The 21836-nt window shown below is 38.6% G+C and overlaps 3 protein-coding genes across 6 annotated transcripts in view; all 3 read left to right on the top strand.

Annotated features, from left to right (window-relative positions):
* prkn (parkin RBR E3 ubiquitin protein ligase) overlaps positions 1 to 2101 on the top strand; it is a 157796-nt gene extending 155695 nt beyond the window's left edge. For 2 of the 3 annotated variants that reach the window (XM_088610594.1, XM_088610592.1), the window contains exons 11-12: positions 145 to 283; positions 1025 to 2101. In XM_088610594.1, the coding sequence (XP_088466720.1) occupies positions 145 to 283; positions 1025 to 1134 (249 nt within the window). In that variant the 3' untranslated portion in view covers positions 1135 to 2101. The remainder of the gene's footprint in view (positions 1 to 144; positions 284 to 1024) is intronic. The other variant, XM_088610593.1, reaches the window with a different exon arrangement.
* Positions 2102 to 2237: 136 nt separating this feature from the next.
* Positions 2238 to 16278, top strand: LOC148646319 (uncharacterized). The gene is made up of 21 exons (XM_088610590.1): positions 2238 to 2949; positions 3563 to 3701; positions 4497 to 4636; positions 4969 to 5055; positions 5547 to 5697; positions 5994 to 6155; positions 6280 to 6389; positions 6722 to 6836; positions 7790 to 7818; positions 7952 to 8043; positions 8591 to 8705; positions 9637 to 9807; positions 10167 to 10237; positions 10588 to 10755; positions 11361 to 11479; positions 11722 to 11926; positions 12375 to 12582; positions 12943 to 13034; positions 13769 to 13929; positions 14906 to 14990; positions 15153 to 16278. Exons 1-21 carry the CDS (start codon positions 2887 to 2889, stop codon positions 15274 to 15276), a joined length of 2607 nt encoding a protein of 868 aa, XP_088466716.1. The 5' UTR covers positions 2238 to 2886; the 3' UTR covers positions 15277 to 16278.
* A 1839-nt stretch (positions 16279 to 18117) lies between these two features.
* Positions 18118 to 21836, top strand: part of ubr2 (ubiquitin protein ligase E3 component n-recognin 2) — a 32731-nt gene continuing 29012 nt past the window's right edge. For both annotated transcript variants that reach the window (XM_088610176.1, XM_088610177.1), the window contains exons 1-2: positions 18118 to 18244; positions 20679 to 20938. In XM_088610176.1, the coding sequence (XP_088466302.1) occupies positions 18161 to 18244; positions 20679 to 20938 (344 nt within the window). In that variant the 5' untranslated portion in view covers positions 18118 to 18160. The remainder of the gene's footprint in view (positions 18245 to 20678; positions 20939 to 21836) is intronic.

Raw genomic sequence — 21836 nt, 5'->3', positions numbered from 1 at the left:
CAGATCCCACTACAGCTGAGAAGAAGTACACCCCAGATTTCATATTTGATGAGTAGGCAAAGACTTCATTTTTAGGCACAAAGTATTACAGAGCACAGACCCAGGAGAGAGCCACAGACCTGTTTCTTCTCCGGCTCCACACAGAGATTCTCTGGCTGTCCGCAGGGTTACATCATTGATGAGGAGGCTGCACGGCAGGCCAGGTGGGAACAGGCATCACAGGAAACCATCGAGAAGACCACCAAGCCCTGCCCCAAGTGTCAGGTACCTGTGGAGAAGAATGGTACGTGTTCTCACCCGACATCATCAACTCTAGGAACTTCTCAGTAATTTCCCTGTATTTCAGGAATGTAAGTGCTAAAATAATGATGAAAGATTAATTTTGTTTAATACTTTATATGAATAGTGTCCAGACTTTTCCAAATGTGGCTAAAGTCACCGACTTTTTAAATAAACAAGAAAACTTTTAATTAATGACTAAATAAAGGTTATTTTCACAAAATGATTCAAAGCAGGTGGTGCAGTGACTGTGGTTAGGACTGCTGTCTCTCAGGGTCGTTGCCCTGGTTTCAGCTTCTGGGGAGCTGTCTGTATGGGGTTTGGATGTTTGTACGAACTCCCCATGTTCATGGGGGTTTCCTCCCACAGTCCAAAGACGTGCTGGGAGGTTAATTGGCTTCTGGGAAAACTGGCCCTGGTGTGAGTGTGAGTGTGTGCATCAGGGTCTGAACTGTGTTGGCCTGGCATTCTGTCCAGGTTGTACCCTGCCTTTCACCACTGCTTGCTGGGATGGACCCTGGCTCCCCCTGTGACCTTGTATTGGATAAAACGGTTGGAAAATGGATGGATAATTCAAGCTGAAGCAACACGGAGGTGTGAATAACGATTGCTGTTATCGTTAACATCTGTTATCGTTATCGATTGGAAGAATAAAAGCTCTGAGAACAGGCAGCACTTTTTTTGCTAAGCCAGTAATAATATAGCTAATCACTGGGTCCTGTGTGTGTGTGTTGCTGTCCTGCAGGAGGCTGTATGCACATGGCGTGTCCAAGGCCGGTGTGCAGGTTCGAGTGGTGCTGGCTGTGTGGGGTGGAGTGGAACAGAGACTGCATGGGCAACCACTGGTTTGGCTGAACACACACCGTCCACGCCTCAGGAATATCTGCAGGAGTGGTGCAGCCCCTCCAAACTCTGAAGTACACTGTTCACATACAGTAGTTTGCAATATGATTGTATGATTGTAGATTTGCAATTGCAATCTCCATTTATTGAAAATGTACTTAATGTAAAATGAAATCTAATTAAGTTAATTGGCCTATTTGAATGGTTGTTGGTTTTTTAATGAAAACTGTAGTGGGTTTGAATACAAAAACACTGGCAAATTCAAGTTGCCATAGATAACATCAATACACACCACAGGGTACAATATCAGGTATTATCAACATGATTTTACACCCCAACGTTGAGCTTTGATGCACACTGATATGTTACTATGCTTCAATGTTTGCTGTCATCTCCATAGTAAAATGTTTCCCTAGGTGTTGTTTGTATGTACCAGGGTTCACTATGACACAGTGCATGGTTTTTGTGATAGGGTTGTTAGAATGTTAGATATGTTTTCCAGCATTCTAACATTAGTTTTATAATGTTACAGTACCATAGACCCATTAACTTTATTATTGTACCGTATTTATTTTATGAGGGTTATTTACTAGAAAGGGTAACTTTTCAATGCTTTGGTAAGTTAATTTAAAAAATAAGTCTTTTACTATTACAAATTACTTTAGTAAGGTATTTCTTTTTAAATGAATAACTTGTGGGTTATTGCTTTTAAGATGTATTGGGTCACATAGTAAACGTATACCCAGTATATACTGTAGATCAAAGGATTTTTAAAACATCTTATGAGTTTCAAAAAGCAATTCCTTACACAAGTATCTTCTAATTGTAATGGATTACTTTTTTAAAAGGACGCCACATTGATTATTTCTCAGGTCAGATTTGCATAACATTTTCATCAACATCACCTTACTTTTTTCAGTGCAAATGTCTAATATATTTGTGTAATTATAGCTATAAAAAATAAACTTTTAAAAAAATGGACAGGAGTGTTTCTTAATTGTTTTGACCTTTGGTATTTGAAACAGTGTCAGGTTTATGGCTGGGTGGTTTGATCTGCTGAGCCCCTTGTGGGCCAGTAAAGGGAGGATGATCGTGACCTGATTTACTCAGCTCACCTTCTCCTCCTATTCCCTTGTATGGTATGGTCATTACAATGTGTTGCTGGCAAATGTTAATCAGGGCCAAATAATCTGCCTTTTTATTCAATTATTGTTGTCTAAATCTTTTATACTTTTTTTTGCCATAACCAAATTTTAAACTTAAGATGAAGGCCACTAAATCAAATATACTGTATATCCTGTAGATATCTCCGACTGGAAGAATTCTTATTAATTTGTCAGTGAAGTCACAATATGGATGTTCATGTGGTGCTTCTGTTTGCTTCATCGGACACTTCATTCCTCAAATCAAGAGAAACCCATAGTTAAACATTAAGAGGTAACATTGCAAGACTGACTCCTTTTATTACTTGTTGCTCAGGGAAGGGGAGATGAATATCAGCTCCAGGCAACCATTCTAATTGCACACTGCACTTATCTACACTATCCCACCTCAACTCGTTCAGTGTGCTTTTGTATGCTGTATATGAGGTGGGGATGAAATATATTTGGACAAACTTCTTTCACGTTTTAGTCCTAGGGTAAGCTATTTGATTCATTTACAGAGCAGCAGGAGCATTTCCAGATTCAGGCTAGTTTTTTTTCTTTTGGCTCGGTATTTACTAAGTGTAACAGCCGGCTATTGCGAAGGGATTTGTGCAGAAACATGGTGAAGCCTAATCAAGTGCATCCCACAGCCTTCGATATGAGTGAAGTGGGTCCCAGCCAGGTGAGAGAAAGCTGTTTACTTGTTTCGGAACTGCAGCCATGACTGGCAACAGAGTGGCAAATACTGTTCGAATGTTTCTGGTGAGAGTAGGGTTTTCCAAATGATTTTAGTGGTTTGAAAGAAAGAGAACAAATAACAAATGCTGTATGTGCAGTATTTTGTATTTATGTAATGCCTGATCGTTTCATTAGCTTCTATGTTCAATTATTAAACACTTTCAATGCACATAAACCCAAAAGACCTTGAATTTAATAACAGTCCCTTTCACACTTTATCCCAAATTACAGCTCAAGCTTCTATTTTATAGCAATAGTGAAGGGGGCTTTGTCTTCTCTGCCTCAGTTCTGTATGTACCATTACTGTATGTGTTGGTGAACCTTTTGCAAAATGACAGATTTACAGGCCACGTTGCAGGCTGATTTCTGAAGGTACCTGGAGGATAGTAAAGCAGAAGTGGAGGAGCCGTTCCTCCTGAATCCAGGATGGACTAGAATGTATTCTGTTAAACCCATTTTGAAACAAATGTCTTCAGTCACGTAGAATCTGACTATGAGCCTGTTATGCTTCTCTTAAATGAAGCAATGAAAAGGCAGTGTTGGATTCCTCTTTAAAGGCAGAGGGGCAGTCGATGGGCCCCCAGGTGTCCATGTCTTCAGTGGCCAGTACTCTAAGGGCTGCAAAGAAGTGGACATCATGTGACTGCAGCCGTAAGAACAGATCCAGCCTTCTCTGTGTCCGGAAACCTCTAACAGGTAATTAAGATCTGAACTGAAGCTTAAATGAAAATTCTGGAAACTAAGATTTCTGTATTAGGGGATATATATAAAATCAGTTATCTTAATCTAACAACTGTTGTAAAAAGTGTGTACTATGAAACAATGACCAATGGTATTCGTACAAATATTACTATGGTGAACGTATTCTCATACTGTAGATGCAGACTCTAATATTATCAGTGTCCACCGCAGGATGCATATAAACCATCAGGAACAGATATAGTTGTCACACTGAGTTGATATAGCACATTCTGCTGCGACGTTGTCCAAAGCCATTTGTTGCCCCTGGTTGCAAATACTGTACTTGATGGTAGTAGAAACTGTAAAGGAAATTCAAAAAGATGTTTCAAGACTGCACAAACATCTGGCAGGTAATATTTAATGTGGACAAGTGAACAGTGTACTGTATTATTATGTAGAAAAAAAGCATAGAAGGTGAATAACACAAAGCTTGAAGAAGCAAGCTTAAGTATTCTACATCATTTACATTTTCTAGCCAATGTGGGAAATAAATAAACCAGGTAAACAGAATTTTAGGATATATAGTAAAAAGTGTAAGCATAACGTATACTTGAACAGATGTTAGGACCAGCATATCACAAATTGAGGTTGCTTTAACCTCAGTCTCAAAGACATTTTCATATTTTCACAGGAATCTCAAGAGTTGCATTTGGCATTTGAAACTCAGATACTTTTTAGCTGCAAAATAAAACAGGTTACACCGTGATGCTGATAAGTTAGCATGTTTTTCACATTTTAATTCACTTCAAGGGAAGCCAGCAGAGAGCCCCTACCAGGGCTTGGCAGAGGATATTGATATCATTGATGGCAAGAACAGGACAGAGGCCCTAAATAAAGAGTTACTGGATCATTTCAGAACGCTTGCTGCAAGCAACATGGACACTGACCAGGTGAAGATGGTATTTTGTCTTTTTTTTTTGTTTCACAAAACTAACAAGGCTACTTTACAAACTGTGCCCTAGTTGCTTTTATTCAATCCATGTTCATTCTACTGATTCAGGATATGTCTAAGAACAGCAAATACCATTAAGTCCCATTGAGGCCTTAAAGAGAGCTGGAGCAGGGAAAGGTGACATTGCAAAACCACTCTAGGTGACAAGAGTCCCAGAACAAGCTACCAAAGCTGTATGGCATTGTCACAACAATTCTGCCACCAACTTTATTCATCCAGAAGATGTGAGAATTAGAATTGTGTGTCTCTATATGTTTTGTGTAATTCTAGGTTGACCTTCAATTTCTGGAGAGTTTAATTACTGATGGTGCTGATGTCAATACAGCAGATAAATATGGGCAAACAGCACTGCATGAGGTAGGAGACACAATCGAGTCATTTTTTTCGATATGTTTCCTAATATTTATTTTGCAGAATAAATTGATTTCCTCACCGCCACTTTTTTTCTGGCATTGAACAGAATAGCAGCAATCTATTTTCCATATTTCAACAGGTAACTTAGATTTCTACTTGCTTAACTTATAATAGAATCACAGTTTATGTTTTGAGCATAATTTAACCAGATATTCCGGTCCCTGTTACACATATACACTTTGAATGGTTCATTAAATTTGTAATATTTTGGCATTTTACAGTTGTTGATTACAATTATACTGAAATACATAAAAATACAACAAATGAAAACTGTAGTAAATAGCTTTTGTTGTTTTTGATGCCTCTCAGTATATACAGCATGTCCACAGTGCATCTGATTTTGCATTCCAGTCTCTGCCTCAATTTAAGAGAGTATTTGTACTGAGTTGCTAATGGTTGCCTTTTGGATTACACTGATGTTGTTTATGGTCCAGATCTCCCGGGCATGGAATGTCGATGTCATGAAATTCTTCTTGGAGAAGGGAGCAGATATTCATCATGCTGATTCATATGGAGTAACACCACTGCATGTAGCAGCTGCACTGGACTATGAAGAAATGGTTGAGCTTCTAATTGAAAGGAAAGGTAAACGACAACAGCCAGTCTGATTGGCCCTGTCCTAAGAAATCATTACCAATAAATCTTTAGATTTTTGCAATGTCCCCTTATTCTGCTTGACATCCCTTAGAAACATTTGCAAAGGTCCTGACCCTGTGAAAATACTAAATAACTAGGTGTCTGGTCAAGAGACAGCTTGGACATGTTCCTCAACTGAAATTTGGTTTGATGGCATGCATGAAGCTGATTTTGTCTATGCAGTGGACACTGATCCATCACACGTTGTGTAACCGTTCAGTTCTTCATTCGTTTGTTTAATGAAGCCAGTCTTGGAGCCAGAACCGTCAGAGACCTGCAGACTCCCCTGCACTTTGCTGCCAAGAATGACGCTGTAGGAGCTCTAAAAATCCTCCTCAAACATGGAGCAGACATCAGCTCCCGCGACTACAAACAGAGGACCCCGCTCCAGCTGGCAGCAAACCTAGGTACTGTTCCGAGAGGGCTGGGTGGGGCAAGCTGCTTGAGTTGGCTCCGCACGCGGTGGGTATCGCCTTGCTCCTCATCTCCCCCGTCCGGTGTGCCTGTGTGCACGCGTGCTCTCGTCCGCAGATCGCAGCGAGGCAGCCCAGGCATTGATGGAACTGGGGGCTGACGCTGGGGTGCGAGACGATGATGGGCAGCTCTGTATCACAGCCATGATTGGCCGGATGGCTCCTGTGGTGAGTGGATGGTCCAAACAGAGGAATCAAAAGGAGGCCTCACTGGTTAAAATAATATTCTGGGTTTCGAAATAATAGCAGAAAATAATGCATGACTCTTGATGTGCCGCCTTTAGGATTTTGAGCTTTCCACAAGACTGTATTGACCCAGCTGAAATTCTGCCACAGTTTAACTGTTGCTTTCTTTATTCAGGATGTATACCCCAATAATGGTCCCTGCGATCTGGGCTTACATATGTTATTATTAGAACGCTGAATTAAAGCATCCTCGAGTTTTAGTATTTAGTGACATCTCCAGAGTGTATCAATGGCTGTGTGTGTGTTTTTCCCAGGCTCGTTTGGCACTGAATCAGTTCCACGTGAAGGACCGTGTGACTCGACAGCAGTTTTATTATCTCAACCTGGTGGAACCACAGGCTCCCAGCAAGATGGGTCAACATGCCAAGAGTAAATTCTCACTTTCTGATGTTTATTTCATATGGTCTGTAAAGACACATGTGAAACTAAGTCAAAGAGTTGTATTAAATGACACATTTGGCTTATTATCTCCTGTACAGGCTTTCACAGCCCATTAATCTTTTCTCATCTTTCAACATTCTCATGCATTCTCATTTAAAAGCAAAAGAATAATTTAATGAATGTGTTAATTTGAGGACACATACAGGGTACCATGCCACCTTCAATATAACAGTATAAGTGCTGCTGGAAAATATCAAGTTCAGGATAGGCTTTCACAGACTTTCAAATGTGCTTCACCATACCTATTATACAGTATGTCATGGAATGGCTACATGAACTAGCTTTGATGCCTTTGAGAAGCTGCTGAACAAAATGATCACAATCATTTTCACTTTATTATTTCTTTCTTTGTGACTTTTTGAAGTAACTTGTTCAGCACATGATCTGTTAACTTACATTCTTCATTCTACTTCTAGACTTCTTTGCTAGATCAAGTGTCCTAGGTCAATTTCTGATGAGATCTTCTGTATCGATACTCTTGTCACATAGTGTTGTGGCAGCATGACTTACTAGTCACTCAACTGTGCTAGCCCATTCTCCTGAATGGCCACTTGTTTATGTACTAGGTGCCTGCATACTGCATACTTAATACTACACTCTATTCCACACCTAACTTAGGTATTTAGCATGCCCTTGTCATGCATATTATTAGTTAAGTGAGTAGAGTGACAATTAATGAAGATATATATTGTGGCTTGCCTGTATAGTGTGGACATTCTGTTCTTTTATTGCCTTTATTACACCTAGGACACAAATATTGTAGAAGTATTCAAATTAATGAAGATGAATGTACAGTATGTTCCCCTTAGATATGCAGAGCTAACAGGAATGGCTTCTGGATGCAAGAAAAACTTTCTGAAAGTTTTTATGTTGTTTTTCAGAATGCAAGGAGAATGAACCCACATCTCCGGTATGCATTTTTCAGTTGAAATATTAAATTCTGATCCAAAGAATACAAAAGTGGGAGAATCGTGATAAATCTGTGTTTTTATACCTGTAGATAGTGCAATGGCTGTTGTTTTCTGCTGCTGTATTCTTTGCAGCTGGAGGTTATAGTGAAACAGGGGAAGCTAGACCTCATCATGCACCCTGTCATCCTGAAACTTATTAAAGTGAAGTGGAATCTTTATGGGAGGTACTGTATTATTGTGTCATTGCATTTAGTAATGTTTTTCCACCAACATTTATATTATTGTTATTTCTCCTAAAGAAGTTATCTTTATTCTTCTAGAATTTTAATTCACAGTTTGTGACAAAAGTACCATCTGAAAAATGGACAATTTTCTATATAGAGTATTTTCATGTTATCCTTCACTCTGGTACTCCAAAGCATGGCTGTAAAAAATAATTGAAAATTATTCAATAAGACACATACTGTAGGGTAGGGTAGGGTGAAGAATCAGTAATTGGTGAGACATTCAGTTGCCTTTTTTAATAAACTTATGTAGTGCCTTTAAAAACATCTTCTCAAAGTGCTTTACAGGAAAAAGTAACAAAAAACTGTAAAAGGAGAAAATAGCAATAAAGAAAGGAGGTAACAGAATTACCCTAAAGCAACAGAAGGGTTTAGAATGCACTAGAAGATGCAAAGGGGCAGATACAGACATGAATTAAAGCCTTTCTAAAGAAAATATATATTGTCCTTCTTCTTCACTCTCTCTGTTTCCTCTTTCTTCACACAGACTAGGGGCCTGGATCCTGCTGCTTCTGAATTTCCTCTTCATTTTGTCCTGGACAATCGTCGCCATCTCTGTGGCGCTCATCAGGCCTGAAGAATTGCCCTATGCCTTTCCCGGGGTCAGGCAAAAAATGATGTTTCACTTTCCTGTTGCACTTCTGTTTGGGCAACAACACCAAAGAGTAGCTCCTAATGTCAACAGCAATGCAGTTTCCAGCATTAATATAATGAAAATGAAGATGTTGTGAAAGGAATATGTAATTAGATCATGTAAAGATTTATCATCTGGAGAATCAAAGATCTCTCCAAAGCGATAGTTCCCCATTTCACCTCTAACAGCCACGGTCTTGCTGATCTCTTCATCTGTGTCCTCACAGAGGGTTCACAGAACTCCTACTGCAGAAAGCAAAACTAAAATTATCCTGAAACCTGGATCACACCTTCTCCCTTCTCTCAACAACAGACTCGTTTCCTCTCTATTCATGTGCACAACTTGGCTTTCCACACCTCTCCTCCTGTTCTCCCTGAGTGTGGACACTCATTCTCACCTTGCTCTCCACTCCTTCTTAAATAATCTGTTTTTTGTTTTCCTAATGCTTTATCTATCTGCTAGTTTCCCTCATACCTGAAGAAATCTCCACAGCCAACAAATGCTCTTTTCTTTTCCTTTCAGCATGATCTACAGTTTTACATGTTCCTTTGCAGCCTATGCATGCTGACACAGCTCCCTGCTCAAAAACTGTATGTAATTGTACTTCTAGATATGACACTTGTTCTTCAAAAAGCCTCATTGTGCCATTTAAAATGTTAAAATTGAGTGTATCAGAGCATCACAAAATCAGAAAGCCATATTAAATACTTTTGTTCTCCTAAGCAGCTATGGCACAGAAGTAGTGTATGTGTGTGCCTTGCAGTCAGGGAAACGTCTGGGATGGTCTTGCTTTGTGAAGAAAGTAAGAATGCCCCCCCTCCCCTTCCCGCGCTCTACCTGCAACCACTGCCAAATGCAGCCCTAGGGGCAGCTCTTGAACTCGTGAGTTTTTCTGGCAGGACTGGTGGAGGGTGCTGGTGATTGTGGTGGCCATTGTGCTCACGGTGTTGGAGGTGTGTCAGGAGCTGGCTGAGATGGCGCGCTCCCGCGGGAAGATGAGCCGCTGGCAGGCCTGGTATCGGGACCGGATCACTGCAGACAAGCGGTGCTTGCAACCCATGTGGCCAGAGGTACAGCCAGCCCCGTCTTCCACGGAAACAGTACTGGGCTGCAGGACACACAGTTACTGCGGGACAAGCATACATTCACCTACCTCTCCTCACTGGTAGAAAACTGTTAAGATAAAATAGTGCCATCAGAATTGACTCTGAAGACAGAAGCTTAATTTACGGCCCTATAAATTACATATAAATGGATAATAAGCATTGTACTTAGAACTATGGATTAAAGGAACATTCGTAAATTTTGCCTCATAAATGTGAGTTATGTTCATGTCATTAAAATTCATAGCTATGAAGGGCATTTATCTATTAGCCATTGAAATATAGAGTTATTAAACAATTTAACTAAAATTGTTGTCTTTCCTAAGGAAAGATATTTTTTAGAAGAGCAGTTGAAAGCCATTCTGAAGATGAGACCTAACTACTTTCAGGATTTGTGGTAACTATCTGTAAAAATTGCACACTGTGTGTTTAGGGTCAATTGATCTTTCATGTGGTCCTGCTCCACTCAGTTAAACAAAAGTTAAATATTGATGTAGCCGTTGCTGTCAGCTAAACAACTTAATTTATTAAAAAATGAGGGGGTTGCCACTATACATGCCTTCTGATTGATTTACTGTGTCTTTGCAACAATGTTTTGATTTTCTGCTGTATTAATAAGCATATATTGTATTTGATTGTTATATTAACTGGGATGTGTTTGATTGGACAGTGTGTTTATAAGGTACATTTGATTGGATGGTATACTTCCAGCACTGTTTTTTATTGGCTGTGGTACTGTATTTCTAGGAACGTGTTTGATTGGCTGGTGTACTTGCTTCTGATGGTGGTGTTTGGAATCCATGTGGCAGACATCTTCATCAACAACGTCAGCCTGCGGGTGAACAGCCTTCGTCTCTTCGCTGTCACCCTTATCTTCCTCTGGCTGCGTCTGATGAAGCATGTCAGGGCTTTCAGGTACCCAGAAATAAGCCTTGACATCATCAGAGGTCTGCACTATTTGACTGAGTAATTAAGAATCCCATCTCAGAATGGAATAAAACGTATAATATTAACGAAATTAAATTCTATATTTTTCTCATAATAGAATCAGATTAAAAGGTCTACCCTATAAATGTACTGTAGTCTACTTATAGCTATATACAGTATTACAAACTATGTGTTCATAAACATAAAGGTACTTCTCCTCTTCAGTGTGCTAATACTTTCCAAAACTAGTTTATTTTCTGGGGGGTGTGAAGGAGTGGAAGGGATACTTGTTAGGTCGTGTCATCCAGCCTATCCAGTGTAATTGGCTTTAAGTAGCTGATTTATCCGAGATTGTTATCCAACCACTTCATGAAAGAGCCAGTGCTAGATAGCTCTCACCACCCCTAGTTTCAAGAAGTTGCTCCCATTTTCCATTGCACTTTTTCTTTGTTTCCATGTTATAGCCTGTAGTTTAAGTATCACTGTTGATTCCAAGGAAGTCCATAAGATTGATTGGGCCAATGCACTTGAGGTTTTGAATACTTGAGGAACTGTTTAACAAAGATACTGCTGACATGTTGCTTTTGTGGCAGGGTTATGGGACCCTTCATTGTGATGCTGGGGAAGATTGTAGGAGATGTTTTTCGCTTCCTCTTCCTCTATGCAGAGTTCTATGTTCCCTATGCATGTGCCTTCTGGATTATATTTGGGGGTAATTGAAATACATTTTCCTGAATCTGCTCTTTGACATCTACAGTATCTGTAACACACGGTTTTGATTTTCATCTTAGAATGTGTAAAATTAACAGATAAACTTAGTAGGGTTTAGCAACCTGAAATTTCATTTCTGAAGGGTAAATGTTTATAAAAACTGTATTGTGCAGCTCTCAGTTCTAATGAGAAGACAAGCCTCCTTATCATCCCTGATATCTTGTTGCTTCACTTTCATCCCAGGGACAGCTACAATCCCTAGCATGGAGACGGTCCCCAAACTGCTTTATAGTCTATACAGGATAACACTGGTGGATGACTATGAGTTTGAAGCGATGGTCAGTGTCGACCCCATCATGGCCTACCTGTTGTGTGGAACCTTCCTGGGACTGTCTGCCATCTTGTGTGTCAACCTGCTGATTGCACTGCTGTCTGAAACCTTCCAGAGGTACATCTGCACACATGTGCATGGTGTTGATGTGCTGATGTGCACATCACTATGAAAGAGGGGAATACTCATGTGGCATCTCGTAAGCATTATTCAGATATTACCAGATGTCATGAAGAACGACAATATTTTAAAGACGGTGCCATAACTTTGTGGTATTCTGCATCTTCCATATAATATTACTAAATGTATATTTTTAAACCTAGAACTGGACTTCTTCATTTCTGATCAGAACTGGTATGGGGGTCTTAATATGATGTTTCCAAAATGAGTGGGTATACTGTATATGAAAATCACAGATGATTCTAAATATACCTTTTAATTATATGTTTCTGGGAGTCTCAGGACAGTAAATCATTGTATCTAGGTGAAGTAATGCTTTATTTATGGTAAGTATGACTGCTAACAGCTCTGAATCGCACCTCTAGTAATCTGACCTTTCTCTCAGAGTGTATGACAATGCCACTGCCAATGCAGTGATGCAGCAGGCCTCCATCATCCTGCTGGTGGAAGACTCCATGCCCTGCCTGAGACGTTTTTATGACCCTGATCACATCCACAAGCACTGCGCCCCCCTTGTAGAGTTCTGCGATGATGACATCACCACCAACAAGGATGACGATGCAGAGATGAAGAAAGTCACAGTGCAGATTAAGGTGGTGTGAAAAGTTTTAAACAAAAAATCATGTGTCTTATTGTACAGTCAAAGAGTACACATTATATGCACTCTACTTCAAATCTTCAATGAAAGTACTGTATATTAACAAAAACAAATTGTTACATTTGACCAATGAGTTCATTAGTGAGGCACAACTATTCAGCTTTTAAGTCATTGTCTTTAAGCAGTCTTTATACATATCTTTTAATGATTCAGCATAGTAAATGCAAAATTCTAAATGCTTGTGACCAAGTAAAGCTCTTTGGCACTTTTATTAAAGTTGTCATTGGTAAAAATTAGAATGAATCCACTGGTAAGTTCCTCCTTTGCATTTTTTAAATTGATTTGGTCTTAACAGGAAGCACTGGATGACTTCCTTGAGAGTAAGAGAGATGGATCCAAACCTGATGATGAGACTACAGATACCACTGAGGGAGCACAAAACATCAGGTTTGTATTTAGGAAATGTTTATTTGATTAAGTTCCACTTTGTTGATATGTATTGCTTAAATTTTTTTTTATTCTTCTGATTCCATTTGACATTTATTGAGGTTAGCTAAAAAGCATTATAAATGTCAGAAATCAGTTGTGCCTAAATGAGTCAGCCTGCGAAAATTGCTATTCCAAATGCAGAGCAACCAGTACTCTGCAGCACACATCACTGGTTGGAGCCCAGATTATGTCGGTAACACAGGCTTGGATTCCCCAAGTGCAGGAGCAAAAATGACCATGCATTGCCATGGGTTGATGGGCTTGATTTGGTGATATTTCCTCAGCAAGCTGTATAAGAGGGACTTACATTTTCAATGATTGCAGTAAGAGATGCTCCACTTCTCCAGTTGGTGCCTGCTATTCTGTATGGCACTTGTGTAATTTGCAGCTCAAATGATAAAAGGCTCTTACAGGTGGGTGCATCCTCATCTTCCCTGTGCTGTAGATCTGGAGTTGCAGAGTAAGCTCTTTGGATAAATAATTGGCAATTTGAAATGTGCTGGATATAAAGTTGAACACTTATTTAAATATTTTGTATTACATAAAATTAATAAACATTATAACATTATAATTATAACATAAAACCTGAAGTCTCAGAATGCATAACTTCACTTAAATTCAGTATAATGGAACTTTATGTCCAACAAGCATGAAGCCAAACTCCTCACGCTCTTTTTTCTTTTGAATTGCAGCAAGATGTCGAGTGTTATCCAGATGCAGAGAGAGTGTCTGAGGGTCATGAAGGATCTCCAAATGTCTCAGAGCAAACAGAATACTGCCCTCTTGAGTCTGGAGAAGGAAGTGCATGAGCTCCAGGTTCTCCTGCAGCTCCTGATAGCTACACCTGGCTCATGTCAGTATCTCAATCTCAGTAAAAAATGTATAGAGAACAAACTGATGGTGTGCATACACGTAGACAGACCTTTGACACACACCCTAAATCAAAGGTTTCTACTCCTGGACCTGGATAGCCCTGGTCCAGCAAATTTTAAAGGTAACCATATATATCTCCTAATTCCCTAGTATAATGATGGGGACACTATACTGTAAAAAAGGTGCCTTTCTTTCACATTTCTTTTGCGTTTTTCAGCTGAGACATAAAACCGAGTCGTGACTCTCAGTGGTCATTAAAAATCCCAGGACATTTCTCAAAACGTGTCCTGGCCAAATTTCTCCCAGGCCTTTACCAGTCATGGCCTCCTAATAATCCCCATCTATGAACTGGCTTCATCACTCTGTTGTCCTCCCCACTGAGAGCTGATCTGTGATGAGAGTATTGGCACACTTTGGTTGCCGTTGCATCATTCATGTGGGGCTGCACATTGGTGGAGTGCAGGTACACGTAACCTGTAAACCGCTTTGAGTGGGGTGTCCAGAAAAGCACTATAGAAGTGTAAGGAATGATGATGATGATGATGATGATTATTATTATTATTATGATCATCATCATCACCATCATCTGAAAAGACATGGAATAGTTGAATATGAGCAACTAAGAAAGCAATTGGTTAACATAATTAAAACATGACTTGCTTTATTGATCTTACTAGTGTTCTCAGTTTTAGATTCAGTCACCTATAAGATCTATAAGATTAGGTCTTCCTAGGGTCAGGAATGGACACCCAATTATATAAATTATTATATAATTTGTAATAATGTGAAATATTTAGTTTTTACCCATGCATGGGTTTCAAAGTGGTACATTGTTCACAGTAAATATACAATATATAAGTATATATATATGTTACTAGTGTATAGTGTATAGCAAATAGTGTAGTGTTACTAGTTTATAACATAAATTTTTGTCTGTATTTTGATCTTATTTTTAGGTGAAATACTAAGCAAGCAATCCACGTCAATCTCCCAAAATGAGAAGAAAGCATGGAGGGAGAGTACAGCAGAAACAGCACAAAGGTGAAGGGCTCTTCTTTTTAATTCAAATTCAGGAAGCTGTTTTCAATGTTGTCTTGTTGCAACACATCAAGAAGCAGCTTTGGCTCGAAAAGACGTCAAGATGGGCAGCAAGAAAGACCAGTGAAGATACTGTATGTGATCACAGGGTGTTTTTTTTTTCAGGCCTCCAGAATTCCCTCTGATGACTGCAGCTCAGAACATTGAAACTGTGGACATGAGCTTGCAGAACGTGACACAGGAAATAGCTGAACAAATGCAGGGTGTTTATAAAGAACATGCATTTTAGCACAAAGGCTACTTTGAGTTAGCATGATGGGTCTGTAGCCACTGTGCTTTTATGTGTATCTACAGAATTACTTCAAATCTTATTTCCACATAATTTGTATGTTCTTCTATTAATAAGCTGTCAATCTTTTTTACTTGTGGAAGAATTGAATCACCAAGATCTATACGTACACTTTTGAACTCTTTTATGTTTTCATTTTTATTCATTGTTTTTAAATCTTCTGTTTTAAACTGAACTAACTTAAATGTTTTTTACATCACAATGTGCTCACCTGAAATGAAAGAATCTCATGTTCGGCAAAACAACCAAAGCTACAATGTAATAGTTAAATAGTTTAGTAATGGAAGAAGCAAGACTGGACACACAGACTTCTTCTTTGGTGTCTTTTTTTTTCTTTTCCACTTAAGAGTGAAGACCATAAGCTTAGTGGCACATCAGCGTGGAATGTATGCCTCTTCCATTAAGTACATGACTCTCCCATAAATGGATGCTGGATCATCACTTATTTCCTGTGATTTTCTGTGATGGGAAATCAAATGCACAGATCTCCGGGTGTTCAAGGACATGTCTACTATTCTATGCCAGCCCTAGCACAAAAGTCAAATAATGAGACAAAGGAAAATTTCAGAATTAAACTGCAAAATAAAAATAACACTGGTAGTGTTAATGGTACAACTTCCAGAGCACCACTCAGTTATAATATACTGTATAACATAACAGCATAGAATAAGATTACTTTATTTGAAATATAGTGCTATAGATTAAAAGTTTCATAGATCAACATTAATGGTAAACATAACCACTTTTACTATTATTAGCTGTCATTCAAAAACTTCACCAAAATGAATCTTCTCCTCTCCAGCATTAATCTGTTTATATAACATCTTTCATAAAATCATGTCAAGTTGTTTTGTAGTAAAACAAATGCATTAACAACAGAGATGCAAATGTAAACATATTTCTAAAGTTAAATGAACAGAAATAAAAGTGGGAAATTAAAAATGAGTTTTAAGACATGATATGGCAGAGCTTACTGACTTGCATGTCCTGAAATTGGCTGAAAGATCATTCCACAGCTGTGAAGCAACAGAATGGAAAGCAAGGTCTCCCAGTATTTGGAGTCTTGTTTTAGGGACTGAGAGAAGGCCAGGGTCCAAAGACTGCAAAGAATGTGTGTCAGCAGAGATAACTGTTCAATAATGCAGTCAGAAGCCAAGCAGTTCAAGAGAATTAAAAAGATTCAGAAAAATAACTGTGGCGGCTTGATGATAAAAAGATGATGTAACAAGAAAGAAGTTGAGTCGAATCACACATTCCTAATATAAAATTAATATGTGTTTTTCTTGGAAGTAAAACATACACAATATAGAATTAATCTGTGTTTTTTTCAGTTTTGCCTTGTATCAATAATTATTATAAAAAATGGCACACAATTTGCAGTGCAATACACTTTATTAATCCCCTCATAGACATACAATAAAGAACATCTAAACTACACAGACATGACAAATTATTTCAGCACATATATATATATAACTCTCATATAACTCTTTCCTTTGAATTTATGCACTTTTACAACATGGAAAGTACAGTAGAGGTCATGTAACCAGTTGCCTTCATGTTTTTGTTTACTTTTTTATTCAACAACAAATATAAATACATTCAGAGAAAAGGGCGCAAATCAAAAAGGTCCTGATGTCATGAGAAAGTGTCTGAATATACTGTCAGAGTTGCAATACAAAGTCACTTCTCTTCACAAGAACAATTTCTACAAAGGAATGCAACTAAGTGCAATAACATAAGAACATCACATCCATACATTTTGAGAATACATTCTGTGGCTGTAGATAAACTATGGAAAAATAGCCTGAACAGTAACTTGAGAATCGTTTTGAGATGGAGCAGGTCGGGGCTCAGCTGTACAATCACATCATCAGTCATCCTCTAACTGCTGTATCCAACTCCAGGTGGGAGCAGGAGCCTATCTTAGCAAGCATGGGGTACACCACGGATGGAACAGCCCATCGCATTGCACACACAGATACAAGCATGTGCACACTCACACCAGAAGCAGAAAGCCTTTGGACAGTGGAAGGAACAAGAACACAATGAGAACAGACAAATTCCACACAGATAGCGGCTCAGTTCCAGAATCAAACCCTGGGGCCCTGTACTGCAAGGCTGCAGGACTAACCAATGTGCCACCCTCATGAACAGTCATGGAGTTGCATATTCTGTGTTTAGCATGGATCAGTTAGCTGTGATACAAGAGAAATTATCCCACACTGGATGCCATCGGGACTAGCCTTCATACTTGTCTAGCTCTCTATACCATACGGTCACTTGTAGGGGACTGATTTAAGGCAAGAAAAACAAGTCATGAGAAGAAGGATGTAAGGTTACAAACTCGGCCCATTTAGCTCAATAATATCGGATCCATCGACTTGCAGTTTGATAATTTTTAATGTTTTAAAAGTTTGATAATTGCCCATATTGTTATTGCCCACTCTGAAATTTTATTTTTTACAGGGTTGGAAGCTTAATTATTTTTGTATAGTTACTTGGAAATAGTGCTCCAGACTAAAACGTTATATTTATTTCATGCTTTAATGTTGTGGGCCGGGTCTACTCTTTTTTTTACCTTAAAGGTAGGCAGCTCTGGTTACTTTATAAGTCAGCTGTCACTGCCACCAAGTTCTTGAAACCTGTATGGTATATTTTGATTGAAATTCGGCTATTTACATACACTTCCGGATCACTCGTGTCGCCGAGTGTAGCTAGCTTCACGCTACTGGTATGCTGTACGTGTCTGTACCTGCTTATATGGAACGGAAGTTCAACGAACGGCTGATTTCCGCTTCCTGTCTTTCGGTTGTGAAGGAAGATGGCGGCTGCCGAGGCTGATGTTGATGCATCACCCCCTCCGAATGGGGAATTTCTTGATTTTTCACCCAGGGATACAGCTTTGGTAGGCGACACTATTATAATGCAACACACGGGGCTTCGATATATCAGGCCTCAGAAAAACGTGAACCTCGTTTTTGCGAGAAATAACGTGATTTCCTTAAGGACTTTCTGTTATGGTTGGGGGCCGTGTTTTTCTTACTGCTGAGGAAAATAACAGCCCCCAAAAGAAAATGTACATTGTCTTGAGTGACAAAACTTGGCATACGCATAGTGGTTAAGAAAGGAGTATTCCCTTTATAAATTCACCATTGGGTTGTCCGTCTGTGTTTAGTTTCAGTGCAGAAACCAATTTTTTCTTACAGATGTTGTTACAATTTGATCAGTAGGTACAGGAGCGTTCGTGTCTCCCGACGTACAAACATAATTATGCAGAATATAATGTATTAGAAATTACTGTGTATTTAAGAAACATTTGGACAGCGCTTTCATTAGTAATGTCCGATGCGATTAGGCCATTTACAGGGTTTGTCGAGGATGTATACCTGATTTTTATGATCTAGTTTATTTTCAGTACTTTTCTTTCTAAATATGAGGTTGGTTACCTGGAAGTCGAGCTTTATATATTTTGACATTTTTGATTTCCACATAATCGGTGACGGCGTTTGCTTTATTTTTACTCAGTTTTTTTTCTAACAGTGACGGTATTTTGACATTTTCCCCACTTTTTAGAATTTTTGACGATTTGCTTAGTTTTTCTAGGTGTAGGTATAGAACCGAATTCGGCCTTCTTACTTTACTTTCACATTTCATACTAATAGTGTTGCCAACTATTTTGTGATATGATGAGTTGCAGATCTTACCTGTGTCAACAGAAGTATCTTTCTGATTTTTCATGTTGCTGACACTTTTCGCTTAGCTTAATTTAGAAATTTCATTTTGGAATAAGTCATAATTTTAACACCTACATCTTTTGATTCACTTGATTAAACTTGGTTTATTTGCCCTTATCTGTGTGTTTGTGCCTTTTAATCTACTTTGGTAGAAGGTTTTCTAATAAGTTATGGCAAATTAATAAAACCAAATGGCTGCCTATAGAATTATTAATAGTACAGAACAATTTGAAATAGCCTGTTAGTGTTTTTCTTGCATTTTGCAAGTTGGTTTGTCTGGCCTCTTTGGTAAAATTTGGTTAAAAAAAGGTTAGTAAAATGTATTTAACAATACTAGCTTATGATCTGTGCCTGTAGTGCCAGGTTTTGACCAGTGACCCCCAGATTGTCCTGATGAGTAGGTTGTGGTTATGTTAGTCTCTCTGTCATTGTTATAGCTCTGCAGAGAAACACATTTCAATTGAGTGCAAAATAAAGAGTTCCCATTTTAATGTTATTGGTAATGAAATTGAAATCCCTTGACTGTTTATGTGCATTTGGGTTGTCTGCATTCTCTTAAAAATAAAACTAGACTTACAATATTTTTTTCTAAACAACTATGATTTGGGGATATTGCTGTAGGTCTTTTGTGATAGCAGTCAGTTTAAATACACACTCCTAAGAACACTGCAGTATAACAAAATAATAAAATCATTATACCAAAACTGCAGAAAGTGAGGATTTTGTATTTGCCTCAAAAGTGTATAATTAACATTTTGTTTTTGTAATACTCTGTAAATGCTTTTTGAATTTTGTGGGACTAACCATAACTTAAATATTTGAGTAGGCTCCAGTATTATTGGAAGTTCTTAGCAGCAGTTTTTCTGTCCGTTAAATACTGTATAAAATGTCATTCAACATTATTCAGCCTCTAATGACATCATGTGGCTTCTCTGTAGTTTTTATCAGATTGGATTACTATAGAATACAAAAGATCTTATAATTAACACATTAGGAAGAGATACTCTAAGCTGTTCTTACACAGTCAGTTGCCAGTTTGCTGTGCACAACAAAGAATAGCCCAGTGAACACATGGCAGTGGTAGGGATGCAAGCCACAGATCTTCTTATCAGCCCGGATCAGCTGTTTTGGAATATCATGCTTTTTTCTGGTTCTGTACAAATAGTCAAACAGGCACTTCAACGGCCCCTTTGTTGGCTGTGTGCCCTTGTTCCTTTATCAAACTGCAATGCAGTAGCTCTTTGGGAAATACACATTTACTTATTTTCCAAATGATTGTAATTTTGTGGTTACTAATCTTGTTTGGTCTGCTGTCAATGACTGCCTCAGTATCACTGATATTCTATTATATACAGAGTCACTGGAGCTTTGTGAAGAGCAACAACACAACCTGGAAAAGGCTTTTAAGTTTCCAAAGTTCATAGTCAGTTTTCACATTAATGAGGTAAAGGCCAGCACTTCTTCGTGCCTTCTTTATTTACAAAAGATCTGACAGGAAAAGGCCGACATTGCAGCAGCCACAACCTGCCACTTAAGTACCATGCAGCAGTTTAAGACCAGTGGGTCATCCAGTTGTATCCAAGTGAAAATCATTTGTCATTACAGAAATGGCGCCACGCTTCCGACCTTCCAAAAGAGATTTACTGGCACTTGGCCCAAAATGTGCCGAAAATTTACTGCCTCGGCCCAAATTTGAACCCCAAGAGTGAGGACCTCTGGGCTCAGCTGATCCTGCTGGCGCCCCTGGAGTGGTACCTGTGTGACGAGGATCCCACCGTCGGCCTGTCCAAACTGGAGCAAGCCAACAAGCCCTCCCATCTCTGTGGACATGTCTTCAAAGTTGGAGAACCTACATATTCCTGCAGGTATAATATGGCTTAAATAAAGTCACAGGCTTTATTGGTCAGTCTGCATTCCTAGCATTACAAACTGGACTGAAAGCAGTAGTTAATCAGACCAAACGTAATTGTTGCAGCAGCCGTATGAAATTACTTGATTTGTTTTTCATTGCATTTGTTGAATGGGCACAAACAGTTTGGTAAGATGTTTATGTAATTATATAAAATCACTTTTAAGATCATGCTTTGTCTTATTTTGAATATTTTGTACAGTTATATACTGTATCTGAAATGCAGTAGCAGTTGAATTTTTGTATTCTTAATTTTGTTTACCATTTTAAAATTTCCTAAAAGTTTGTTCCTAGTATTTGTATAACATATCTAGTGTTTTTAAGAATTCTTAAAAATGGATTAACATTTATTTCCTCCTTTCAGATATATCATGCTTATTTCAAATGGTGCTGACAGAGCAAGTTTAATCAAACCTGTGTAAAAATTCAGACAGTAATGAAGTCTGTATGACGATGGCAATAGCTAAGCTGCTGAACAATTCCTAAAAATGGCAAGAGATAGTTACAAGATTCAGTCAAACTAGTGATTATTCAAATCTGAGTTTGAATAAAAGTTATAGTTGAGCTGAGTTAAAATTGCTGGGTTTACAGTGAGTCTTTAAAAGACACAACAAGAAGAGTTGTCACAGTTATACTGTGGAGCCCTACTTATCAAACTTGTCCACCATTGAGTATTTGTTGGGATGAGCTGATCTGATGTGGCATCTAGGGCTCAGTGACCATTATACCGGTACACGTTTCCAGGCTGTTTAATAGTAATAGAACAGAATCCCAAAAGACACCATCTCCAACCTGGTGGAAAGCATGTATTACAAATGCACAGCTTTTGTTTTCTTTCAGTTGTGGTCTCATTC

This window comes from Lepisosteus platostomus, chromosome 17, assembly GCF_059453375.1.
Source record: "Lepisosteus platostomus isolate fLepPlt1 chromosome 17, fLepPlt1.hap1, whole genome shotgun sequence".
Lineage (NCBI taxonomy): Eukaryota > Metazoa > Chordata > Actinopteri > Semionotiformes > Lepisosteidae > Lepisosteus > Lepisosteus platostomus.
This window is presented reverse-complemented; position numbering and strand designations above follow the sequence as displayed.